We start from the raw sequence: 22,462 nt of genomic DNA on the forward strand, positions 1-22,462 counted from the left end.
AGCGTTTATGGGTTTATCATGGTAACTATAGTTGACGTCAAAATACCACAGTTACTACAGATATTACTACAACAACGGTGTGGTAACTGTATTAGCCACCACGTGTCATAGAGATTTAATAAAATTACAGGTGGATTCTGTAAGCTTCTAATACTGTTTAACGAAAATAAAAGGTTAATATCTTACAATTGTTTTACAATAGTAACTATAATTGTACTAATTATTATTGGGCGTAATAAACCAGGGTTACCATGGTACAATTTTTCAAAGGCACATACAGAACAGCTGGTTGACAGTTAATGGCGCCTTTCCCTGAACAATAAAAAGTAAATTTTTGTTATTATACTATCAAATTTGATTACACTAACTTCTGAAGGCTCTGTGTTCGTTATAAATTCTGATTATAACAGGTGTTTAAAAATGCCACGATTGTACTCGAAGAGCGCTCTCTACAGGTCATGCATAGTATTTCATGATAGCACAACAATAATGAAAACTCTCCCCATTTTGATTGGATGAGCTATTATTATGATTTTTAAACAATATGATATAATTTGAATAAATACATTAATACATAATTCAAATTAAGAGAGCGGAGAGACTTTTAATGTGGGACTTTTATTTTGGCACGTAGGATTTCCTGCATGTGTTTGAATCTAAGTTTGTCCGGTAGATGGAGTGGTTACACAACACAATGTTTCAGAGCCATTATTAAGATATCAAGATAGATATACAGATGCCAAGAAGTATCAAGGTAATTTTAATCAGGAATTGAGATAATCGTGAGAGAAAAATACTTCTAATCTAATTCCATTCTAATAAAATATTATGTTCAAATTATGTTGCATACAATCCACTCTAAAATGCTGGGTTCCACCTGTTGGGTCAATTTGCTATCTTAAAATAGTTAATTAATTTAGGCTGTTTATATAGGCTAAAGATAAAAAACTGAGCTTCCATTTGAGATTAAAAAAAAAATAATAATAATAAACAAAAGAGTCATAGTTCCCAGTGGCTCTGGGGATTCTTTCCATGCAGCAAGCCTTCTCCCAGCAATGCACTGTGTTTCATCCTCAAAACAGATCATAAAGTCTCTAAAGAATTTTTCAACATGGTTCAAGAAGAAATGCTGCGTGACTGAACTATCATTGAGCACATGATCTTGAATACTAATGCTAATGTCACCATTACTACTCACACTAAAAATGATAATATGTATTTTAATCCTAGTTTGTCATGTCTTGTCAAAATTGCAACAAGTTCTAATGAGGCTGGCGCTGCAGGATCTTACAAAACTGCTGATTAAATGTTTACAGCTAGGCTGTTTCATAGTCTAGTAACTTTACTGAGAAGCAGAAACAGTGAGCTATTGATTACTTGTGGGTGGAGAAATAGATGCGATTGAAGTGAAGTGGTTCAGTTAGAATGAATGATGGTTTGTACGAGATGATCTAGAGATACAAAAGCCAGTCTGTTTCATCATTGACTGGTCCATAATACCAAGTGATTGATTAAAAAATGATTGATATCCCATTGTGAAGTTCAGAATGTCAAATGTGCTGTTTGGTGAAGGGAGAAGTCAAGCATATCTGTCATTCAGCGAAACATATCAGTAATGCAGGCTTGTCTCAACTGCTTTAAAGTCGGCATGAAAAGGAAGTTGCTAGAGAAATGCTCAGAAATGCAGTGTTATACCTACAATACTTGGCAGGGAATGAATAAGCAGGGTTTATATAAGCAGAGCCTGCCTTTACGTGCACATGAACTTTAATGACATCCCATTCTTAATCCGTAGGGTTTAATATGGAGTTGGCCCACCATTTGCAGCTATAACAGCCTCAACTCTTCTGGGAAGGCTTTCCACCAGGTTTAGGAGTGTGTTTTTGGGAATTTTTGACCATTCTTTTAGAAGCGCATTTGTGAGGTCAGGCACTGATGTTGGACAAGAAGGTCTGGCTCACAGTCTCCGCTCTAATTCATCCCAAAGGTGTTCTGTCGGGTTGAGGTCAGGACTCTGTGCAGGCCAGTCAAGTTCCTCCACACCAAACTCGCTCATCCATGTCTTTATGGACCTTGCATTGTGCACTGGTGCGCAGTCATGTTGGAACAGGAAGGGGCCATTCCCAAACTGTTCCCACAAAGTTGGGAGCATGAAATTGTCCAAAATGTCTTGGTATGCTGAAGCATTAAGAGTTCCTTTCACTGGAACTAAGGGGCCAAGCCCAACCCCTGAAAAACAACCCCACATCATGGAAACTCATTCCATGAAGCTCTCTACGCACTGTTCTTGAGCTAATCTGAAGGCCACACGAAGTTTGGAGGTCGGTAGCTATTGACTCTGCAGAAAGTTGTCGACTTCTGCACACTGTGTGCCTCAGCATGTGCTGACCCCGCTCTGTGATTTTACGTGGCCTACCACTTCGTGGCTGAGTTGCTGTTGTTCCCAATTGCTTCCACTTTGTTATAACAGCACTAACAGTTGACCGTGGAATATTCAGTAGTGAGGAAATTTCACGAATGGACTTATTGCACAGGCGGCAACCTATCACGGTACCACACTTGAATTCACTGAGCTCCTGAGAGTGACCCATTCTTTCACAAATGTTTGTAGAAGCAGTCTGCATGCCTAGTTGCTTGATTTTATACACCTGTGGCCATGGAAGTGATTGGAACACCTGAATTCAATGATTTGGAGGGGTGTCCCATTACTTTTGGCAATATAGTGGATGTGGTCACCAAATACTGCTAGATGCAAATATTACTACCTCAAACCAAGGAGCCAGATGCTACCAGAGCTACCAATTTGCTAAAGCATTGTGGGATCACCAATATTAGCATGCTAGATTCTAAGCAGAGCGATGGAGTGGCCAAAGACCAGAAATTCTGTGACATCCAGAGCAGGATCCTTTAAAGAGGGCAGTGGCAGGAGCAGCTTTCACAAGAACTTCTGGGGTGGCCAAGAGAGGAATTCTGATCATGCTCTGTAGCTCTGCCATACAGTCGGCTGTGACAGGGAATTTTTTTACTGTTCCTAGGCAAGTAATATCGCCAGATGCTAATATTACCACCACAAGCCAAGGGTCGCCAGCCAAGGCATGGAGGGATGGCCGCTTGTGTCAGGCCACCAGATGCAAAGCTCAAGGAACTCTGGAAGTGTGGCGGTAAAAAAGCAAATAAAGTTTCCAATTCAATTGCACTATTGACATATTTCTCTTTATGTCTTATTCTGTGAAATAAAGAAAAAAAAAAAACAGAAACCAAGCTTACAGTCGACATACATTACAATTAGAAGAGAACATTTTTAAAATCTTTAAAATGAAAAGTGAATATCTTCAAAATCATTTGTAGCTGATCTTAGGCTCACTACCTTAAACCATTCATGCAGAAGGATTTTCCTCAAATCAGTCTATTTGTCTTGGGTTTTCCTCCAGGAGGGTTCGAATCAGGTGGCAGCATTCTGTGCAGAATGATGGAAGAGAGTCAGATTATTACCTTAAACTTTGTATTAAGCTGTAGGATTTGACTATTCTATCACGTACAGTCAGAAAATCAGGAAAAATTCCTGTATTATCCACATGATCCATCTTTTATAAAGCCACTTGGCTTGAGTGTTACTTTTTTCCTCGTTTCATTATTTTGTATGATTTAAATTACAATTGGTCGTCTTTGTTGTGATCAATGGCATCTTACTGTTTGACAAGCCAGGCTCAGACCAGATATCGTTATCAATCATCTGCCTGTCTCTGGGTTCTGGAAAGCGTCCACACACCAACAGGAATAAGAGCACTCCCAGAGACCACACAGTAGCTGGTTTACCGTGGTACTTGCCCTCTGTGTAGAACTCAGGTGGGCAGTAATCCTCTGTGCCTGAAAGCAAGAGATTTGTCTAATGGGTATAAGCTTGAAATACCATAGCATGTTTTCTTGGTAAAAATATCTGGTGTTATTTAAATTTGAAAAATTCTGATATGGATTATATGATACCAATTTAATGTGTCAGTAGAACGTAAGTCCCAAACTACAGGTTTGATGTATAATACATACCACAGAAGATGTCATAGGGGGACTCTTGCAGGAGATCCCCACACCCGAAGTCAATCAGTTTAGTGTTTCTGGGTTGATCAGCAGGTTCTCCAGCTTAATGTCACAGTGAAACATTCCACGGCAACAGCACATGTGAGCAGCCACTGTTGGCTGCACCATGATATATTGTGCCGTGTCCTCATTGAGGGTGTCTTCTCGAAACGCTATAAATTCCCACAGATCTTCGCAGGGTGAGGGACGCTCCAAGACCATGATATATTGGTCAGGCTGGTCCTGCCAGTCCAGCAGCTCAATAATCTGTTGAACTTTGGGGCCCCTATTAACAAGGGTTAACAGGCCGACCTCTAATGGGACGGGTGTGGGATGGCCAGGCTAGAAGAACGATCGTTTTAAAGATTATTGTCATATGAAGGTGTTGTCATTATGTTTACACATTTTAATTTGAAAACAGTGGAAAGACAGAGTAGCGAGATTTTCACTGCCACCTGATCAACCAAAAAAATGGTTACAAAAACTACATTAAAAGGACTTGAAATGGATATAGTGAGACAAAACAATAAGCTAAATATTGTAAGAAAATGACGATACCTCAAGGCCATCCTCCAAGCGTTTCCTAGACAGAGCCAAATCCTCCATCACCAAGCATTCTGCCGATTTCATACCGGCTCAGAATGTCGTCTGTTAAAAGATTAATTATTTTAATTGACATGAAATGTCAAGCATGGACAGCAGTGAGTGTAATGTTTGAGGTTATAATAGTAAACTCACCCTCAGTTGTCACATCACTCTGTTGTTGTGACCTGATGCTGGACTGACTGGACTGAGGTGGACTGGAGCTGGAGGGGTTTGAACCTGCTGATCTGCAGGAGGAAGCCGCTGCCGCTCCAGTCACAGTAAGGAAGAGACAGCAGCTTCACAAAACTACCCTTGTCCTCTTTCTCGTTGTCATCTCATTTTCCTCAAAAACACTAATGGGTTTGGTGGTTTTCAGCCGCATCGGTGCTGGATGATATTGAGGATGTGCTCTGATGGGAGTCATACATCTGAGCGCTAGAACTATGTTTTCTCTTCAGTGCCATGATAACAGTTGTCCACTCGGGTAACTATAATGTTAACGGCAGAATAAGCCTGAGTGACGCTTTTCGAAAGCATGTGAGAGTGAACTCTTGTCCAGTGTTACCAATTTAGGGATTTTGTTGCCAAATTTAGCGACTTTCTCATTTTGTTGCTGCGACTAGACAGATCATTAATTAATAGAGATTATTTATTATTTTTATAATTCAATTTATATATATATATAGGCTACACACACACACAATAAATAATCATAGTCTGTCGTATACAATTTATGACATTTAAAAAAAAGAAAATGTTTGTTCTGTTCTGTATTTTTACAGAGTGACAATTTAATGCACAAATAATATAAAATAAAATGTGTTCAAGTTCACATACTTGAACATTTACTACTGGTGAGCTGTGAGTTGTTATGAATTGGTGTCTCTTAAATGGGGATTTAAAAAAATACACATATGGAGACCTGTTTGTACTTTATTTTCATATTTGGTGACTTTTTATGAAAAATTGAGACTTTTGAGGGTGGTCCTAGAGATTTTCAGAGGGAGGGGTTTGTCTTGGCACAGCTGAGAAAAGGCTTGTTTTCTATTCTTGCTTAATTTATTTGTTATATAGGTATATATTATGGAAATGTTCCTATTTAAAACATCTTACCTCAGGGGTCTCGTTTTAACCTTTCACTTCACAATAAAAACAATATTTTACTCTACTAATCTAAATGAATGTCCATTAACACATTATTTCATATAACACATATAAACACATAAATTCACAGATCACAATCACAAAAAAATGTGATCATTTAAGCTTTGAATAATTTTATTATATACTATAGATTAGCTAAGCAATGTACATCCAAAGTAGAGCATACAATAGCTTTGTTTAGGATTAAAGGGAGTTAAATGTTTTGTGTATGAAATACTTATCTTCTTAGATGTTTTTGAGTCCAGGTATGACTTCCACCTCATAGAGGACCTGACCCTCCTGAAGAATACAGAAACTTTTCCATATAAACATAAAAGTGTTTAGAAAGTGCAGAGACTTTAACATTTGGCTCTGTCCATTTTTTCTCCATTTTCTCCATTATTTTTTCCCCCTCCAGTTTAGCAAGAGGTGTTCCTCTACTGCCCCCTACTGGTAGATACACACCACACATTTGTACATGCTATAGTGTACATGTTTGTCTACAAACACAAAAATAAATATAACTGGGTGATATCTTTGTTACAATAATAGGCTATATGACATCTTTAAGACAACAATATTTTAACACAGAGAAGTCGAATTTACAAATTGGGAACTCGGAATTCAGATGAGATGTGAAGTTGGAAGGCACACTTAAAGGGATAGTTCACCCAAAAATGAAAATTCTGTCATCATTTACTCACCCTTAAGTTGTTCCAAACCTGTATGAATTTCTTTACTTTGTTGAACACAATTACACCCCAATACATACTACAAACATCAACTGTTTGGTTACCCATATTCTTTATAATATCTTATTTTGTGTTCATTTTTGGATGAACTGTCTCCAAAAATGATCAATTTTCAACCATAATTATCAAACATAAAATTGAAATAAATAAATCCTTTTTAAAATCGAACAAATTACCGGACACATTTAAAAATGAATAGGCTATTTTAATGTTTAAAATAGTTAAATAAAATAAGAAATAAATCACTTTAAATTGGAAAATAAATTGACATATTTAAATCGGTTTAATTCATATATTTTAAAATATAGTTAAATAAAACAATAAAATAGTAAATTAAAGTTAGATGCACATTTTAAAACGTTTTTTTTTTTTTTCCGTTTACTTGTCCATTTTCTGATTGCCTTCTTTGTTGTTTTTTGGGTTATATAAGCAACATTTATTTATCTATTCCAAGGATATAAACACAGCCAGAGCCATCTCTACATGGCTCTGGATATAAACACCTGAAGTTTTCCTTAAGTTTCCTAGCAACCGCAGACGCCGAGTTGTCACTGCCTGTAGAAATTTTACCTCAGCTCTCCAGCGATAAAAGTGCGACTGTTGTAATGGACGCTTTATCCGAAGCAAAGTCTAAACCACTTTCCACTCTGTCAGTATTCAGCTTTATACCACCCAGAAGGACAGAGCCCAAAGAAATGCGTTATTTCAACTGCAGCCCCAAGGTAAGATGCATTGCTCATTTTGGCAGCTTTCTTTTTTTAAAGCAACAACAACAATTGAATGCCGTTGCATTAATACAAGAATTTATGTACAATAAATATTTTGGTAGCCTTTATCTGGTTAAAATGAATATATCTGGCTCCTTTTGTTTAACTTATAACGTATTTTTATTTAGCTCTTTCTTTAAATAGCTTTAGGTGCAGAGGTTTTTAATCTTTTAGATGTCATGGAGCCCCAAATTTGATCTTCCTGGACTGGTGCGAGAGCTCCCCCATCCTAAAATTTAAAAGGCAGCTATATATTTTCATTTATAAAGACCAAATTTATACTGTGAAAATTAATATAAAAAAAAATATGCACAAAATAGTATTTGGAAAATATTTTGTTTCTATTATTGTTACGTTTTTCTCACTATATTACTCTGCTGTACTGTAGATGTATTATTTATGTATTTATTTTTTTATGTAGTTTTTTTTTTTTTTTTAATAAAATGTATTTTATTCAGTATTTATTTAGTTTAGTCTTACGGACCCCATAGCACTCCCTTGCGGCCCCCTCGGGGTCCTCATATCCCCCTTTGAAAACCGCTGATCTACTGCAATGACATTCATACATTTTTAAGTGCATCTCAGATGTCTACATAGCTTTTGGGTACATCAGAGTACCATGGTACTACCTTCTGATATCACTGTACCAAGTTGATTCTGTACATTTAGGTACATATTTTTAAAAATAACAATTTTCTAAAACTGATTTGATCAATTTCCTCATACTACAGGCCCCAGAGAGGTCTCTATATGACTGTTTACATCAGAGCACTGAGGGCTATGATAACAAACTCCACCGAGATGACAGAGAGCACGCCAAATCCCGGGGCCTGGACATCTACAGTGAGGTGCGTTTTCCTTAACTCCCCAGTGATCCATCCATGTCAGCTCATGCATTATGTGTTGTTCTTAAACAATGCTCACTAGAGGAACCCATTGTAGAGTTGATCCCTATACATTTCATCTCAACCTCTTAGGAATCATCTAGACCAACACCCGTTCTGTCCTCATCAGTGTATGGCCAATATTCTCCACTACAGTACAACTCAGGGAGGAGCTTTGCTCGTGTTGCTCACATTCGTTCTGATTTCTACAGCAAGAATGGAATCACCTGGACTGTGGAGGAAGGCTATGGATCTGTGACACCCGTCTAAACGTGTCTCTTACATTTGGTCATATATATTTATATTTATATGGTCATACATATATATATATATATATATATATATATATATATTTCCCATTTTATATATATATATATATATATATATATTCTTGGTCTTGTTCACACACATTGTATAAAGTAAAATAGCATATCAAATATACTATTTATTATCAGTACTAACTATCAGTAATTATCATGAAAATATACAGTATATACAAAATACACAGAAAATATCATGAAAAAAAGTCAGAATGCAAAATATAGTAGTTGTCCTAAAATGCTACATAATGCAAAATACATCATCATCCATATTTTTCTTTGACTTGATTTATTTTTATGTGGTTTAAACACATTTCCCATGAAACCTACCACAAACTCATAGACAGACACTTTGACGTTATATATAAATTTTAATGGATAACAAAATGATAGCATCAAAACATGGCCACCTTTGTAAATTATCTTTATTTTACAAAAACTTCTGCTGCTTTAAATTATGGATTGAGCAACACACAATTACAAGTCTGGGTTACACAGAGCCTCTGAGCCATCCATTACTTATAAAGCAATGCAAATAATCTAGTGTATGTGGTGCAAACAGAATGCTGTAGAGCTCCACTATAATAGGCCAAAGTTATATTAAACTGTACATGTTTTTAACCATTACCAGGTCAACGACTGACTGGTGTGTGACTGAGATTCAAGGCATTACATTCCCTTGTGATAAAGATCGTGTCATCTCAGTGTGAACAAAGTAGGTTTTGAGATCCCCCTTGCCCTTCACATTGATGATCCCACGACAGGAACACATATAGCCCAACGTCTGTAAGATCTGACTTGTCTCCTCAGTGATCTGGGGAAGGAAGCACGCTAGATGTGATCCACTGAAAAAACATTAATAATTCACCAGGCATGCAAATGACATACAAAGTAGGTCAGAACAAGAATCTACCTGTATTTTTCCAAGCACCCCTGTGCTTTCCATCCTACTGGCTACATTTACACTGTTCCCCCAGATATCATACTGTGGTTTCTGTGCTCCGATTACTCCTGCAATAACTGGACCGTGGTTTATTCCTTGAGAGAGAGAGGCCGGAAACATTTGAAACGCCCTGAATGTGTGATAAAGTCTGTACCACAAACTATTATGAGGCTCTCTGCCAATTACCAAAAGCAAACAAAACGTTGTTGGGTGTGAAAGCACTGATGGGCCTTACTTACCCACTCGCAGTTTGAAGTCATTAAAGGAATGTTTGTTGATGACATCAAGCTTTCCCACCAAAGCAAAAGCAAACTCCACCATTGTTCCAATGTGCATGTACTGCCGGTCATGGTCCTTCAGAATAAGAACAGGAAACTATCATTGCACTTGTTTGAAATTCAGTATTGACTACACCCTTAGACTCTCAAGTGACACACCCCAAGCACAAATCAAGCTTTTTTTTTAGCACCACAATGAATCCAGTATCATATTTACAAAAAGAATAGTTTTGTACCAAAGAGCTCAAAATTTTACCTGTGCGAACTCTAGTCCAGGGGTCACATTCAGCCCAGTAGCAGCCATGTATGTGCTGCCAATAGTTTTGATCTTCTCCACTCCACTAAATTTGGGTTTTGACAGCAACTGTTGAGAAAAAAAAAAAAAAAAAAAAATCATTAAGTTTAGAGTCAAAGTTTTGGGAAAGAAATAATTGGAGAAAAAACTAAAAAGAAAAAACTATCTTTGAATAGTTTTAGCATATTAATGGATATGACGATGTTAATGCATTTGGTACTGGCGAACTGCACTCTTAAAAATAAAGGTTCTATATTGGTATTGATGGTTCACTTGAAGAACCTTTAACATTCAGAACCTTTCCATTACATATAGTGGAAAAATGTTCTTTAGATTATTAAAATGTTCTTCATACTAAGAAAAAAAGTGGTTCTTTAAAGAACTGCTCACTGAAAGATTCTTTGGGGGACCCAAAATGGTTCCCGTTTGAGGGGAACTTGACACTGCGTCATGGCGTTGACCCTATGGAAACACTTCCATGTGAGCCGGTGTCTGAAGCACGTGTCTCAACGCACAAATCTGATTGGCTGAAGGGGGCTGACTATCAGCACTCCAAGAGATTTACAGTGCGCATTACATTGTGTGCCAGACATTCTTCAGGGATCTCAGGGGGCGTCCACACCTATCCCGCCACACTTGGTGATTCTGGAGGCAGAGGTAAGCAAATCCTCCCTACAGTTAGTTTGAGCGGTACCAGTTCGCTGGTTCATGAATTCAAACAGATCGAAGCTATAGAGAAAAAAAAAAAGATGTCAGACTTTGCAGCAGTGTAGCATCTTCTGCCCAATGTCTCTCAGTGGGTCTTGAATACTATAACAAAAAAAGGCTACAGAATTCAGTTTGCTTCCCGCCCACCTAGTTTCCGAGGATGAGAATTTTTCTTGAGCAAGAGCTCCACTTCTTGGCGAAAGGGGCCACAGAACATGTACCCCTCCCAGAGAGAGAGGCAGGCTTCTACAGTCAGTACTTCATTGTAACCAAAAAGGGCAGGGTGCTGCGTCCGATTTTAGATCTGAAAGGCTTGAACCATATTCTTTGGACATACACGTTCAAGATCCAAGATTGGTTTGTGACGAAAGATCTAAAGGACACCTACTTTCACATAGAGAAGTTTCTCATGTTTGCTTTCAGGGGTGAAGTTTATCAATATGGAATGCTTCCTTTCGGCCTAGCCTTGTCCCCCACGCACATTCACCAAGTGCATGGATACTGCTCTAGCTCCTCTGTGACTCCAGGGCATCTGTGTACTGAACTACATAGACGACTGCCTCAATCTGGCTCAGTTGGACGAGTTAACTTATTCAACCATGATGCAGGCACATAGATCTCCTGCAAAAATGCAATTTTGATCCTGAACACTTTGAAAGACATCAGGCTTGTTCAGGAGCTTTCTGTTTTAGAAACTCAGAGGCTTTTAAGTCTCATGGCTGCAGCAGCAAACATTATTTCCTTGGGTCTGCTCAACATGAGACCATTTCAGTTCTGGCTCAAGAGCAGTTTTCATCCTCTGAATCATCCCTCCAGGGTTGTAAGGGTCTTGCGCAGTGGGCAATGTACTTTACAACTCTGGAAGAAACCTCAACAGAGGCCTGGCTTTAGGGGCATGTTGCCATTGCAAGTCTCTCCTGACCAATGCCTCTCTCAAGGCATGGGGTGCGGTTCTTGATGGCCGACCAGCCAGTGGCCTGTGGGAGGACCCTTACCTCTCTTGGCACATAAATTGCCTTGAGATCCCTAAACTTCTTTCGGCTCCTCAGCCCGTCACTTTGCAGGCTTTCTTTCCTCCACCTCATGAGACGCCAGAGGAAGAGAACCTTCACCGGTTGTGTCCGGTCTGTACTTTTGATGATCTACATCTTCAGTCTAGTGGTGTAAATCCTAGTATGCTTTAGTGGTCGCAATAAAGGTAACGCGGTCACCAAGCAGTGCATGTCGCATTGGATTACAGATGCTATCACCCTCCCCTAAGAGGTGCGTGGGGTGGCTTTGCCTCTAGGGGTCAGGGCCCTTTCCACTAGGAATGTAGCATCTTCTAGAGCTATAGTGAGGGGTGCACCTTTACAAGATGTTTGTGCTGTAGCAGGCTGGTCTTCTCCACACACATTCATCAGGTTCTATAGTTTGGACACAGATTCAACCCCAGGATCTTGTGTCCCTCAGGGTTGATCCAAGTCCAGTCTGCACTCAACAAGCATCTGTGCCTAATTGAAGTTCCCATTGTGTCAGAGCCATGAAGCTGCGTCTTGTTCCGCTTTCAAGGAACTGGGTTACATATGTAACCTGAGACATTCTATTCTATAACACTGCTGCGAAAATCCCCTTTTGGAAGTGTAGATCTGCTACTGCTGCTGCTGAGCAAGTGTGGACTTGCTATTGCCAACAAATACAAAGACACACAGCTGTAAGCATGTAAGATATGCTGCTGCTACATGAATAGGCACACAAAAATCCTGTACCAGATCTAGGCAGGTGGAACTGGGGGAGGCAGAAGGTTTCAGAAGAACTCTGATAACTTGCTGCAGGACCAGCTTAAGGCAAACACTGAACCAGACTGTTGAGCATAATGGGCAAGCAATCTCAATGACTGCAGAACCAGCAGAGGCAATCAGCTTGTGCCATGTAGCAAATTATGTGATAGCTAGCAGTTTGCATTTAAAAAAACCTATCAGCCTGTTCATGACTAAAATAGACATGTATCTGCAGCGTTCAAAATGAATCAACAGAACTAGAAAACTAGCATGATTTCATTCATATAGGTAAAACTCTGTGGCCATTATTTGATCCGTTGTTAAGACCCGCCTCCTTAGTTACTGTTCCTATGTCAAGCTTTAGAATTAGCACTTGTTCTGGTATTAAAGTATTATATTATTGCTCTTATCTCAAAAGCCAGACTTTTGACCAGTCTGATCCATTTTTCAGCTTACTCTAGCCAAGAACCACCCACTTAAACTGGAATATACTGTCTAACCATCATGTAAAGCAGCCACAGTTCATTTTGTTTTTATGTGCCATTTACAGGTGGATTTATCTGAAACTGATAATACCAAAAAATTTTTCTAAGGCAGAATTTTTCTCAGACAAAGTTTTAGTGTTTTAACATTGTAATGTGTGATTTTTAGATAATTTCTGAAATATTCTGTTTAAAACTATCCAAACACAAGTAGGTGTACATTACATAAGATCAACTGTTTGTCTGGCAGTATGTCACTACCGTTTTTAAGGCAGGGCTTAGGGAAGGATCAGCTATCACAGGTGGCATTTACATTCACAAATACTTAAGTTTAACTTTGCACAGTGCCTATGAAACTAAAATCAAAATATGGATGTGCCTGAGAACATACCTCATCAAAATCTGCTATAATCTCATTGAGGAGCCTGAGACACTCCAACCCCTCCTTATTAACGTCAGATTCTGTGTAAAATTCCTTGAAGTCTGGGATAGACGCGAACATCACACACACCAGATCGTACGACTGATGGTAGAGGTCCTATCAAAAATACAGCATACAAAAATATATATGTGATGAATATGACTAATGAACTAGACAGGCCCAATAGATTTTTGATTTATTATATGATATTATATAAAAAGTTAATACATTTGGAAAATTCACAATAGAAACACATTAGAAACTAAGACGTTTGAACTCCACTCACCTCATTCTTCCAGTTACGACCAAGGAAATGTTCCGCCACATGGGCAGGTAGAACGTTCTCCAAAAGCACCCGGTTTAGGTTCTCCATGGTCTCAATCTCCTCACACTCCTTCTTAAACTTGTTCCTCCAAAGGAAGTCTAACCTACAGTAATATTCATTCTGTTACAAGAGGACACAGAGGTAAAGAGATGGTACACATCTGATCACCGTATATGGCTTTCAAGATGACAAAGAAAGCATAATCATATGCACACAAGGACATTTCATCTTATATATTTATGGATTTTTCTTGCACAAAGGGACGCTATCATGAAAAATTGCTTCAATTTTCTCTCAGTTGCAGCTTTGTGTTTCAGCAGACATTCACCACAGATTTCTTGAATCAAATGGCACCTTGAAAGGCATTAAGTATGCACTGATAGTCACTCTCACTGAGTCTATATTTGCTTTTGCTTATTTGTCATTGCTTTGGAGAAAAAAAAAAAAAAAAAATCAGTCCCCGGCTAACCTATCACCTGATCAGCCCAAACTCTGCATTACTTATAAATGAATTCGCCTAACTGCACATTTCAAATACAGAGTTCATCAAACAGACCTATTATCTAGGGATAAACAGTCTCTCGAAACAGAATTAAAAGCACACACTGAAAAAATGAAGTCTGACTGACAGCTAACCTGCAAAGACTGAAAAGGCTTCAATTCAGACTGAAAACATACAGTACTTTTCAATATTGTGCTATGAAAAAAAAAAAATTTCTTATAGTGGTATTTATTAAAAGCTTTTTGAAGGGAAGCTTTATGCTATTGTACAGCCAAAGGCTGATGAGAGCTGATAATAACTGAAGCCATGGAAATTGGGAACTCATTTGTACTGCCACAATACTTTGAGCTTAATCATAAAATGACTTAAAAAAAAAAAAAAAAAAAAAAAAAAAAATCACATCTTAGGCTGACGAGTTGACGCCTGATGTTTCAAGATTAGGCTAACATCTATTGTCATTGGATAACTGTAATTGGATTAACATTCAGGGATCTTTTACAACTGAATGACTTACAACTTTAACTTTACAACTTTGATTAATTAAAAGAAAGTTCTGTTACATACTGTACAAGTTAAGCTCATTACCACACAATAACGTTGCACTTACAAAGCAAGTCTATGGAAGCATTCTGGAGGCTTAAAAAGCAAAAATGTGAAGCTTAAAATAAAGTGAGTTGTTATATTATTTATATAAATTCATTTGGATCACTGGATCTCATTACAAATAACTCAAATCTTTAGATGAACTTCTCAAAAACAAAGAGAAAGCATGATAAGGAGAGAAACTCACCTGCCTCGCCAGCACAAGCAAAGTGACGAAGAAAATGAACAATGACACAGAGCCCATGGTCTTCAAATCTTTCAGAACACCTAGCCTGAGGAGGAACAGACAGAAATATAAAATGTAAAGGTCAAAGAAGACACAAAAGAGGCAAAACTATTGTGTGTAGAGCAGGACACAGACTTCTCAGCAACACTGTGTTGGTCTATTCAGATTCATAATGTCATAATGTTGCCTATTTGACCAACTACTTAATCGTACTCCATTGATAAATGCCTAATGAAGGCATGAAAAGGAAAGTCAATTAAAGAAACAAAGAAAGAACAATAAACATGGCAGAAATACATTTTTTTTAAAATTTCAAATGTTTCTCATCCTTCACAGTCATCCAAAAAAGACTAATCCACACAAAGCCTGCCATCTCAGCAGCACCTGTCACTTATAATCCCTGGAGATATTGAGAGACCTTCTGGAAAAAATTGCCACTACAATTCTCAAATGTATCTATGTGGCACAATTCCTTATTCCTTCATTCTCTCTCTCTGTGTGTGTGCAGTGCCTCCCAAAAGTAAATTAACACTTAACAGACACTTCAAAAATGCCTGAATGTCACTGCATTAGATATTATTAGATAAATAAAAATTAGGTAAATATTAAACCAAGTGGCATCTACAAATAAATGACGCTAGAAATTTGTTTGTGAGAACTTTTTGAAGCCACTGTATATGAGAGTATATGGGAATGCAGTACCGGTTCGGTTGATAAGCTTTGTAGAGGGCAGTGCTGTAACCATCCAGTATGGGGGCGTGTGTCTGGAGAATGATGATATTATAACCTACTACAGCAGCAAGCATAATTATCATCTTCAGCTCATAGTTTATCCTCAGGAACACGGAGCATGAGATCAATCCCAGAATGCAGCTGTAGATAAAATACTGCCGGGGCAGAGACAGCCAGTTAGATCCACATATGTACATTCATCAGGACCATTCAGTCTCATTGAAAAGAGAACTATGAACTTTCAATATTTAAATGCTAAGAATTTAATAGTGGAACACTATTTAAACAAACATTAGTATATATATATATTAGGGGTGTAAATCGGACAGTTCATCACGATTCGATACAATATCGATTCTCATAGCCAGCGATACGATATTTTCCGATACCTCAAAAAGTTCTGCGATACGATTACGATACGATTCGATTCAATCAATATTTCAATATTATGAGCCTATTTTACACAACCAGTTAAATTTTTATTAACTCACAACTGCAACCAAAATATATAACAAATATTTATTTCAAAATTTCACATCCTGAACCCTGATTGGGTCATCCACAAATAAAAAATCCACACAGTAATCAAATGACAGCTTGTGACATGACAACAGTAAATAAAGTATTTTAGGCTTCTGTGCTAAAATGTGTAATGTCAAAAAACGTCTCGGTTACGTATGTAACCCTCGTTCCCTGAAGGAGGGAACGGAGACGTACGTCAGTAGTGACCGACGAATTGGGATATCGCTAGAGAGCCCTATCAGCTTCGAGTGAACTACAACAGGCCAATGAAGTTGGCGTGCGATATTTGCATAATGCGCACCGCCCCCGCCAGGTGGTATAAATAGGGGAGCAGATGCAATCGCACTCTGTTTTTCGCTGAGGAGACAACCTAGTCTGCACTACAGCGAGGGTACAGCAACTGTGGCGACGGGACGTACGTCTCCGTTCCCTCCTTCAGGGAACGAGGGTTACATACGTAACCGAGACGTTCCCTTTCAGTCGGTCACGTTCGACGTACGTCAGTAGTGACCGACGAATTGGGATCCCAAATAAAGCGCCACAGTATGAACCCCTTCCAGTGCCCAGCGCAAGCTCTAGCCACCCGGCGCACCAGTGGGACGGGGAAGGGGGCGAGCTTACGCCGAGAGAGTCTACTGCTGTTCCGATATACCCACTAAGTAAACTAGACTACACTGGGGAAGCGAACCCGTAGGGGACGCTGCGGAGACCACTACCCACCTGTAGGGGAGGAATTTACGTGGAGAGTACACATATGGACTGGCCGTGGGCAGTACGCATATGGAGTCCCTGGGATGGCTCCACCTGGGTAGGGGGGAGACTCATCTGACAGGTGACAGCAGAGCTGGCTCTGCTAGGGAAAGACACGGGCTCGCCGTAGGGAGTTGACCGTGGACAAATACACACATGGGACCGCTCACGTGGAGGGGTCACGACATGTGGGACCCAGCCAAACGTCAACGTCGGTGACGGAGGTTTGGCCTGGCATCAGACACTCCGCAATGTCCGAGCCGAAGGGGGAGGCGGAGGAACTCGACAGGGTTCGCCAAGCGGGGAACTCGACTGGAGTAAAAAGGATGCACGTATCCGGCCCAGGGGGCGGGAGTGGCATTGCAAGCCGACACTAGAACGGGCTCTTCGCGTCTACCGGCTGGTGGAAGCGAGTACACGGGAAGATACCGGTTCTACACGAAGGCTATAGAATCTAGCGAACGTGTTAGGTGTCGCCCAGCCCGCAGCTCTACAGATATCTGTCAGCGAGGAGCCGTGCGCCAGCGCCCAGGAAGAGGCCACTCCTCTGGTGTAGTGGGCTCTCAACCTGAGCGGGCAAGGCACGCCCTGGGACTCATACGCCAGGGCGATGGCGTCCACTATCCAGTGGGCCATCCTCTGCTTGGAGACAGCCTTTCCCTTCTGCTGGCCTCCGTAACAGACAAAGAGCTGATCTGAGGTCCTAAAGCTTCGCGTTCTGTCCACGTACAGGCGCAGAGCGTGGACGGGAGAGAGCAAAGCTAGGGTAGGGCTGGGTCTGCCTCCTCCGAAGGCAGCGCTTGCAGGTTCACTACCTGATCTCGAAAGGGAGTGGTAGGAACCTTGGGCACATATCCAGGCCGGGGTCTCAGGATAACGTGAGAGTCACCGGGCCCGAATTCCAGGCACGATTCGTCAACCGAAAATGCGTGCAGGTCCCCTACCCTCTTGAGCGAGGCCAATGCAACCAGGAGGACGGTCTTTAGGACAGTACTTTTAACTCGACTGATTGCAAAGGCTCGAAGGGACGACCCCGGAGAGATGTAAGAACCAGGGTCAGATCCCAAGAGGGTACAGAGGGGGGCCAGGGAGGATTAGTCTCCTCGCCCCCCTCAAGAACCTGACGATCAGATCGTGCTTCCCTAGCGATTTACCATCAACTGCATAGTGATGTGCGGCGACAGCGGCAACATACACCTTGAGGGTGGAGGGAGACAGCCTTCGCTCCAGGCCCTCTTGCAGAAAGGAAAGCACGGTTCTGACCGAACATGATCGGGGGTCCTCTCGCTCTGGTTGAGAGGAACACCATTCGACGAATAGGTTCCACTTCAGCGCATAGAGGTTCCTCGTAGAAGGAGCTCTAGCGGAAGTGATGGTGTCTGCGACCGCTTGCGGGAGATCACTCAGAACCTCCGCGTCCCGTCCAGGGACCACACATGGAGTTTCCACAGGTGGGGACGCGGGTGCCAGAGGGTGCCCCGTCTCTGAGTCAGGAGGTCCTTCCTCAGAGGAATGGGCCAGGGAGGTGCTGTCACGAGGAGCGTAAGGTCCGAGAACCAGGTCCGAGTGGGCCAGTATGGAGCCACTAACAAGACCTGCTCCTCGTCCTCCCTGACTTTGCACAGGAGCTGTGCGAGAAGGCTCACTGGGGGAAACGCATATTTGCGTAGGCCCCGGGGCCAGCTGATTGCCAGGGCATCCATGCCGAGCGTGCCGCCGGTCAGGGAATAGAACTGGCAGTGGGCAGTCTCCGGGAGGCGAACAGATCTATCTGTGCCTCGCCAAAGCGCTGCCAGATCAGCTGGACCACCTGGGGACGGAGTCGCCATTCGCCCGGAAGCGGAGGCTGCCGTGAGAGCTCGTCGGCTGCACGGTTGAGCACGCCTGGGGCGTGAATGGCACGAAGCGACCTCAGATGCTTCTGACTCCATAGCAAGAGATGGCGGGCGAGTTGCGACATACGGCGGGAGCGTAGACCACCCTGATGGTTGATGTACGCAACGGCCGCAGTGTTGTCCGAGCGGACCAGTACGTGCTTGTCTGTCAACAGCTCCTGGAAGCGGCCCAGTGCAAGACGTACTGCTAGCAACTCGAGGCAATTGATATGCCAATGCAGTTGGGGCCCCGTCCACAGACCCGATGCTGCATGCCCGTTGTACGTGGCCCCCCACACCGTGGCAGAGGCATCTGTGTGGACCACAGCATGCCTGGACACTTGTTCGAGGGGAACTCCAGCCCGCAGGAACGAAGAGTCTGACCACTTGGTGAGGGTGCGACGGCAGTTCGGTGTCACGGGGACACGGAACGTACCGCGCTGCCACGCCCATCTCGGGATCCGGCCGCGGAGCCAGTGTTGAAGCGGCCTCATATGAAGCAATCCGAGCGGCGTGACTGCGGCTGCGGATGCCATATGCCCCAGGAGCCTCTGAAAGAGTTTCAGTGGGGCCGCTGTCCTGCGCTTGAGCGTACTCAGGCAGGTCAACACTGACTGGACGCGCTCCTCGGAGAGGCGCGCGGTCCAGGCGACCGAATCCAGTTCCCTACTGAGATAAGAGATCCTCTGCCCGGGGGAGAGTTTGCTCTTGTCCCAGTTGACCCGAAGACCCAACCGACTGAGGTGAGCTAACACCATGTCCCTGTGTTCGCACAACTGCTCCCACGAGCTGGCCAGGATGAGCCAGTCGTCGAGGTAGTTGAGATGCGAACGCCCTGTTCCTTGAGCGGAACAATGGCCGCCTCCGCAACCTTCGTAAAGACGCGGGGCGACAGGGCCAGCCCGAAGGGTAGGACTTTGTACTGACATGCCCGACCCTCGAACGCAAACCGTAGGAGTCTGTGACGAGGCAGAATCGAGACATGAAAGTACGCGTCCTTCAGGTCGATCGCTGCAAACCAATCCTGGGGACGGATGCATTTGAAAATGCACTTCTGCATAAGCATCTTGAACGGCAGCCTGAGAAGGGACCGATTCAGGACACGCAGATCCAGGATTGGCCGTAGCCCACCGCCCTTCTTGGGTACAATGAAGTAGGGGCTGGAGAACCCTGACTTCAAATCGGCTGGAGGGACCGGCTCGACTGCATCCTTCGCCAGGAGGACAGCAATCTCCGCCCAGAGAACAGGTGCATTGTCCAGGGACACGCGAGTGTAATGGACACCCCTGAACACCGGGGGACGCCGGGCGAACTGAATCGCATAGCCGAGTCTGATGGTACAAATGAGCCAGCGGGACGGGCTGGAAAGCGCTAGCCAGGCTTCCAGACACCGAACCAGCGGGACCAAATGGACCACAGACGTACCGGGCGTGGGGCAGCGAGGTAGAGTGCTGGACCCGACTCGGACGGCATAGCGGCCCGTAGTGTGGTCAGACTCCGCAAGGTGGCAGTGTGAATGGGAGACGGCACATGGGAGGCGGCCTCAACCAACACACTGGGACCTGCTGGCGAAGTGAGAGGGGGCTGAGAGTGGCGAGGTGGGGCCTCGCGCACTGCCAGCCGCGCCCTCTTGGGACCTGGAGGGTCAGAAAACAGTTCTACTCCGTGGGCACCGCTGGTCTCCGGAGAGCCAGCGGCGGAACAAACCAAAATTCTCCACCCGGCCCTCCTCCGGGGAGGGAGCGATGCGGGCATCGTCTCCCGAAGAACTGTTTACCTCAGCTCCAGGTCACCAGTTTCTCCAGGACCGCTTCTCGCTAGCCAAGTGGCTTGGCTGCGGGCTGAGCGGGCTGGATTTTAGGCCAGCTTGTGAGATGAGAGCATCGAGAAAGCGTACTTAGACGATGACACACCTCTGCAAGGCTAGCCAGGGGTGTTTCCGGACCACCATGGTAGACATTGTCTGGCCAGGGGCCTGCGCTATGACTTGCATCATGCGTAGCTCAACCCCGACTCAGAACTACCCATATGCAATGAGTGCTTTGGCCTTCCACAGACTTGCCGGGGGCCAAGACCCATGCAGGGCAGAGGTGGTGTGCCCGTAGCACTGCCACCCCACCACAGAGGGTAGTGAGAGAGAAAAAACTTAATGCAGATATGACCCTTTTGGTGTTCCATATTTGGCACCAAGAAAGGCTTCTAAACTGCCAAGTTTTTCATGCACGTCCAGGCTAAGACAGGGGGCGGGGCAAGGCGAGTACGCGTCACACCACGCCCCCAGGGGCCCGGGAAAGCATGGTCATTAACTCTGAATCTGATTCAGCATGAGCACATCACAACCGTGGGACGCTCAGCCTCATCTTCATGTCCAGAGCCCAACAACCCTCTCTCCAATGTAGCAGTCGACATCTGATCCTCTGCTGGAGCCCTGACTAAGATGCTAGGTCCCCCATGAGAAGGACCAGCAATCCACCCAGAAGCTACCAGCCATGTGAGAGAGTGAACGTGGTCGTCTAACTGAACGACACACGGCGCTGAGCGCCGACGTGGCCATGTTTTTACCAAACATAAACCACCCACGAACACAGTCACAGCATGTTTGCGATGCGCTAGAGGAGTGGGGGGCCCACGGAGATTGGCTCGGCAGGTAATGCCCCACTGTGATCCTCTGGTCACCCTGGCTTATTCACCAAAAGTAGTACTTTTCTGATTCAGAAAGAGAAACTAGATCGGGGAATAGGTGAGGGGACTCCACCTCGTTTGAGGCACTCGAGTCTCGACCACGCATCTAGAGCGCCGAACAACGCGCTGGGTTGCCATGGCAACGCGCGCTGTCAGCCGGCAGCTCGACGGCACACGGCGCGCTGAGCGCTCAAGCCCTTACGAGAAAGGCAAGACGAACAACGCGCCGACATGGGCATGCTCTCTTTTTTTACAAGAGAATATGAACCACCCACAAACACAGTCTCAGCACGCTAAGCAGACATGAGAGAAAGTGATTGTGGCCGTCAGTGAGGATAGGAAACGACCGCCTCCAGAAACGCACAGACAGAATGACGTCTTGAAAAAGACGCAGTGTCTGTCTGTGAAGCTCTTTTAGAAGCTCTTGTTCTTTGTGCCGAAGCACACAGGGAACAGCCGCGATGTGACTGCAGGTACACTTTTCACTCCCTGAGTCACACACACAGAGGAACCGGCCCAAATCGCAAACCAACGGGGCAAATAATGCTGTGAAAACAGCAGTTGAGAGCTGTATAACAGCTCGAGAAGCTCACTCTGGGAAGCTCGCGGCCTCGCTGTAAGGTGCCATAAAGCCAGCACAGTAGAACAAAAGCTCTTCAAAAGCTTGCGAAGTCACTCTCAGACTAATAGCAGGAACACACAGGTTGGCTCCGAAGCGAAAGACAGAGTGCGATTGCATCTGCTCCCCTATTTATACCACCTGGCGGGGGCGGTGCGCATTATGCAAATATCGCACGCCAACTTCATTGGCCTGTTGTAGTTCACTCGAAGCTG

General features: G+C 43.4%; 2 protein-coding genes and 1 pseudogene across 4 annotated transcripts in view; 1 reads left to right on the top strand and 2 right to left on the bottom strand.

Moving 5' to 3' along the window:
* Window positions 1-3,310: 3,310 nt before the first annotated feature.
* Window positions 3,311-6,944, bottom strand: LOC127501337 (serine/threonine-protein kinase pim-1-like; annotated as a pseudogene).
* Window positions 6,851-8,546, top strand: cfap90 (cilia and flagella associated protein 90). Its single transcript, XM_051871734.1, has 3 exons — window positions 6,851-7,276; window positions 8,053-8,169; window positions 8,299-8,546. Exons 1-3 carry the CDS (start codon window positions 7,160-7,162, stop codon window positions 8,473-8,475), a joined length of 411 nt encoding a protein of 136 aa, XP_051727694.1. The 5' UTR covers window positions 6,851-7,159; the 3' UTR covers window positions 8,476-8,546.
* Window positions 8,547-8,876: 330 nt separating this feature from the next.
* The window catches only part of adcy2b (adenylate cyclase 2b (brain)), a 77,112-nt gene continuing 63,526 nt past the window's right edge, over window positions 8,877-22,462 (bottom strand). For all 3 annotated transcript variants that reach the window (XM_051871680.1, XM_051871679.1, XM_051871681.1), the window contains 8 exons: window positions 15,771-15,955; window positions 15,030-15,114; window positions 13,699-13,857; window positions 13,383-13,529; window positions 10,003-10,110; window positions 9,708-9,822; window positions 9,439-9,563; window positions 8,877-9,339 (listed from right to left, as the gene is read on the bottom strand). In XM_051871680.1, coding sequence (XP_051727640.1) covers window positions 9,187-9,339; window positions 9,439-9,563; window positions 9,708-9,822; window positions 10,003-10,110; window positions 13,383-13,529; window positions 13,699-13,857; window positions 15,030-15,114; window positions 15,771-15,955 — 1,077 coding nt within the window. In that variant the 3' untranslated portion in view covers window positions 8,877-9,186. The remainder of the gene's footprint in view (window positions 9,340-9,438; window positions 9,564-9,707; window positions 9,823-10,002; window positions 10,111-13,382; window positions 13,530-13,698; window positions 13,858-15,029; window positions 15,115-15,770; window positions 15,956-22,462) is intronic.

The sequence above is a fragment of the Ctenopharyngodon idella genome, chromosome 19 (assembly GCF_019924925.1).
Source record: "Ctenopharyngodon idella isolate HZGC_01 chromosome 19, HZGC01, whole genome shotgun sequence".
Lineage (NCBI taxonomy): Eukaryota > Metazoa > Chordata > Actinopteri > Cypriniformes > Xenocyprididae > Ctenopharyngodon > Ctenopharyngodon idella.

Coding starts and splice junctions, on each gene's coding strand:
- cfap90 (XM_051871734.1), top strand. CDS start 7,160: ATGGACGCTTTATCCGAAGCAAAGTCTAAACCACTTTCCACTCTGTCA. Junction 7,277..8,052: donor ATTTCAACTGCAGCCCCAAG/GTAAGATGCATT, acceptor CTCATACTACAG/GCCCCAGAGAGGTCTCTATA. Junction 8,170..8,298: donor GCCTGGACATCTACAGTGAG/GTGCGTTTTCCT, acceptor TCAACCTCTTAG/GAATCATCTAGACCAACACC.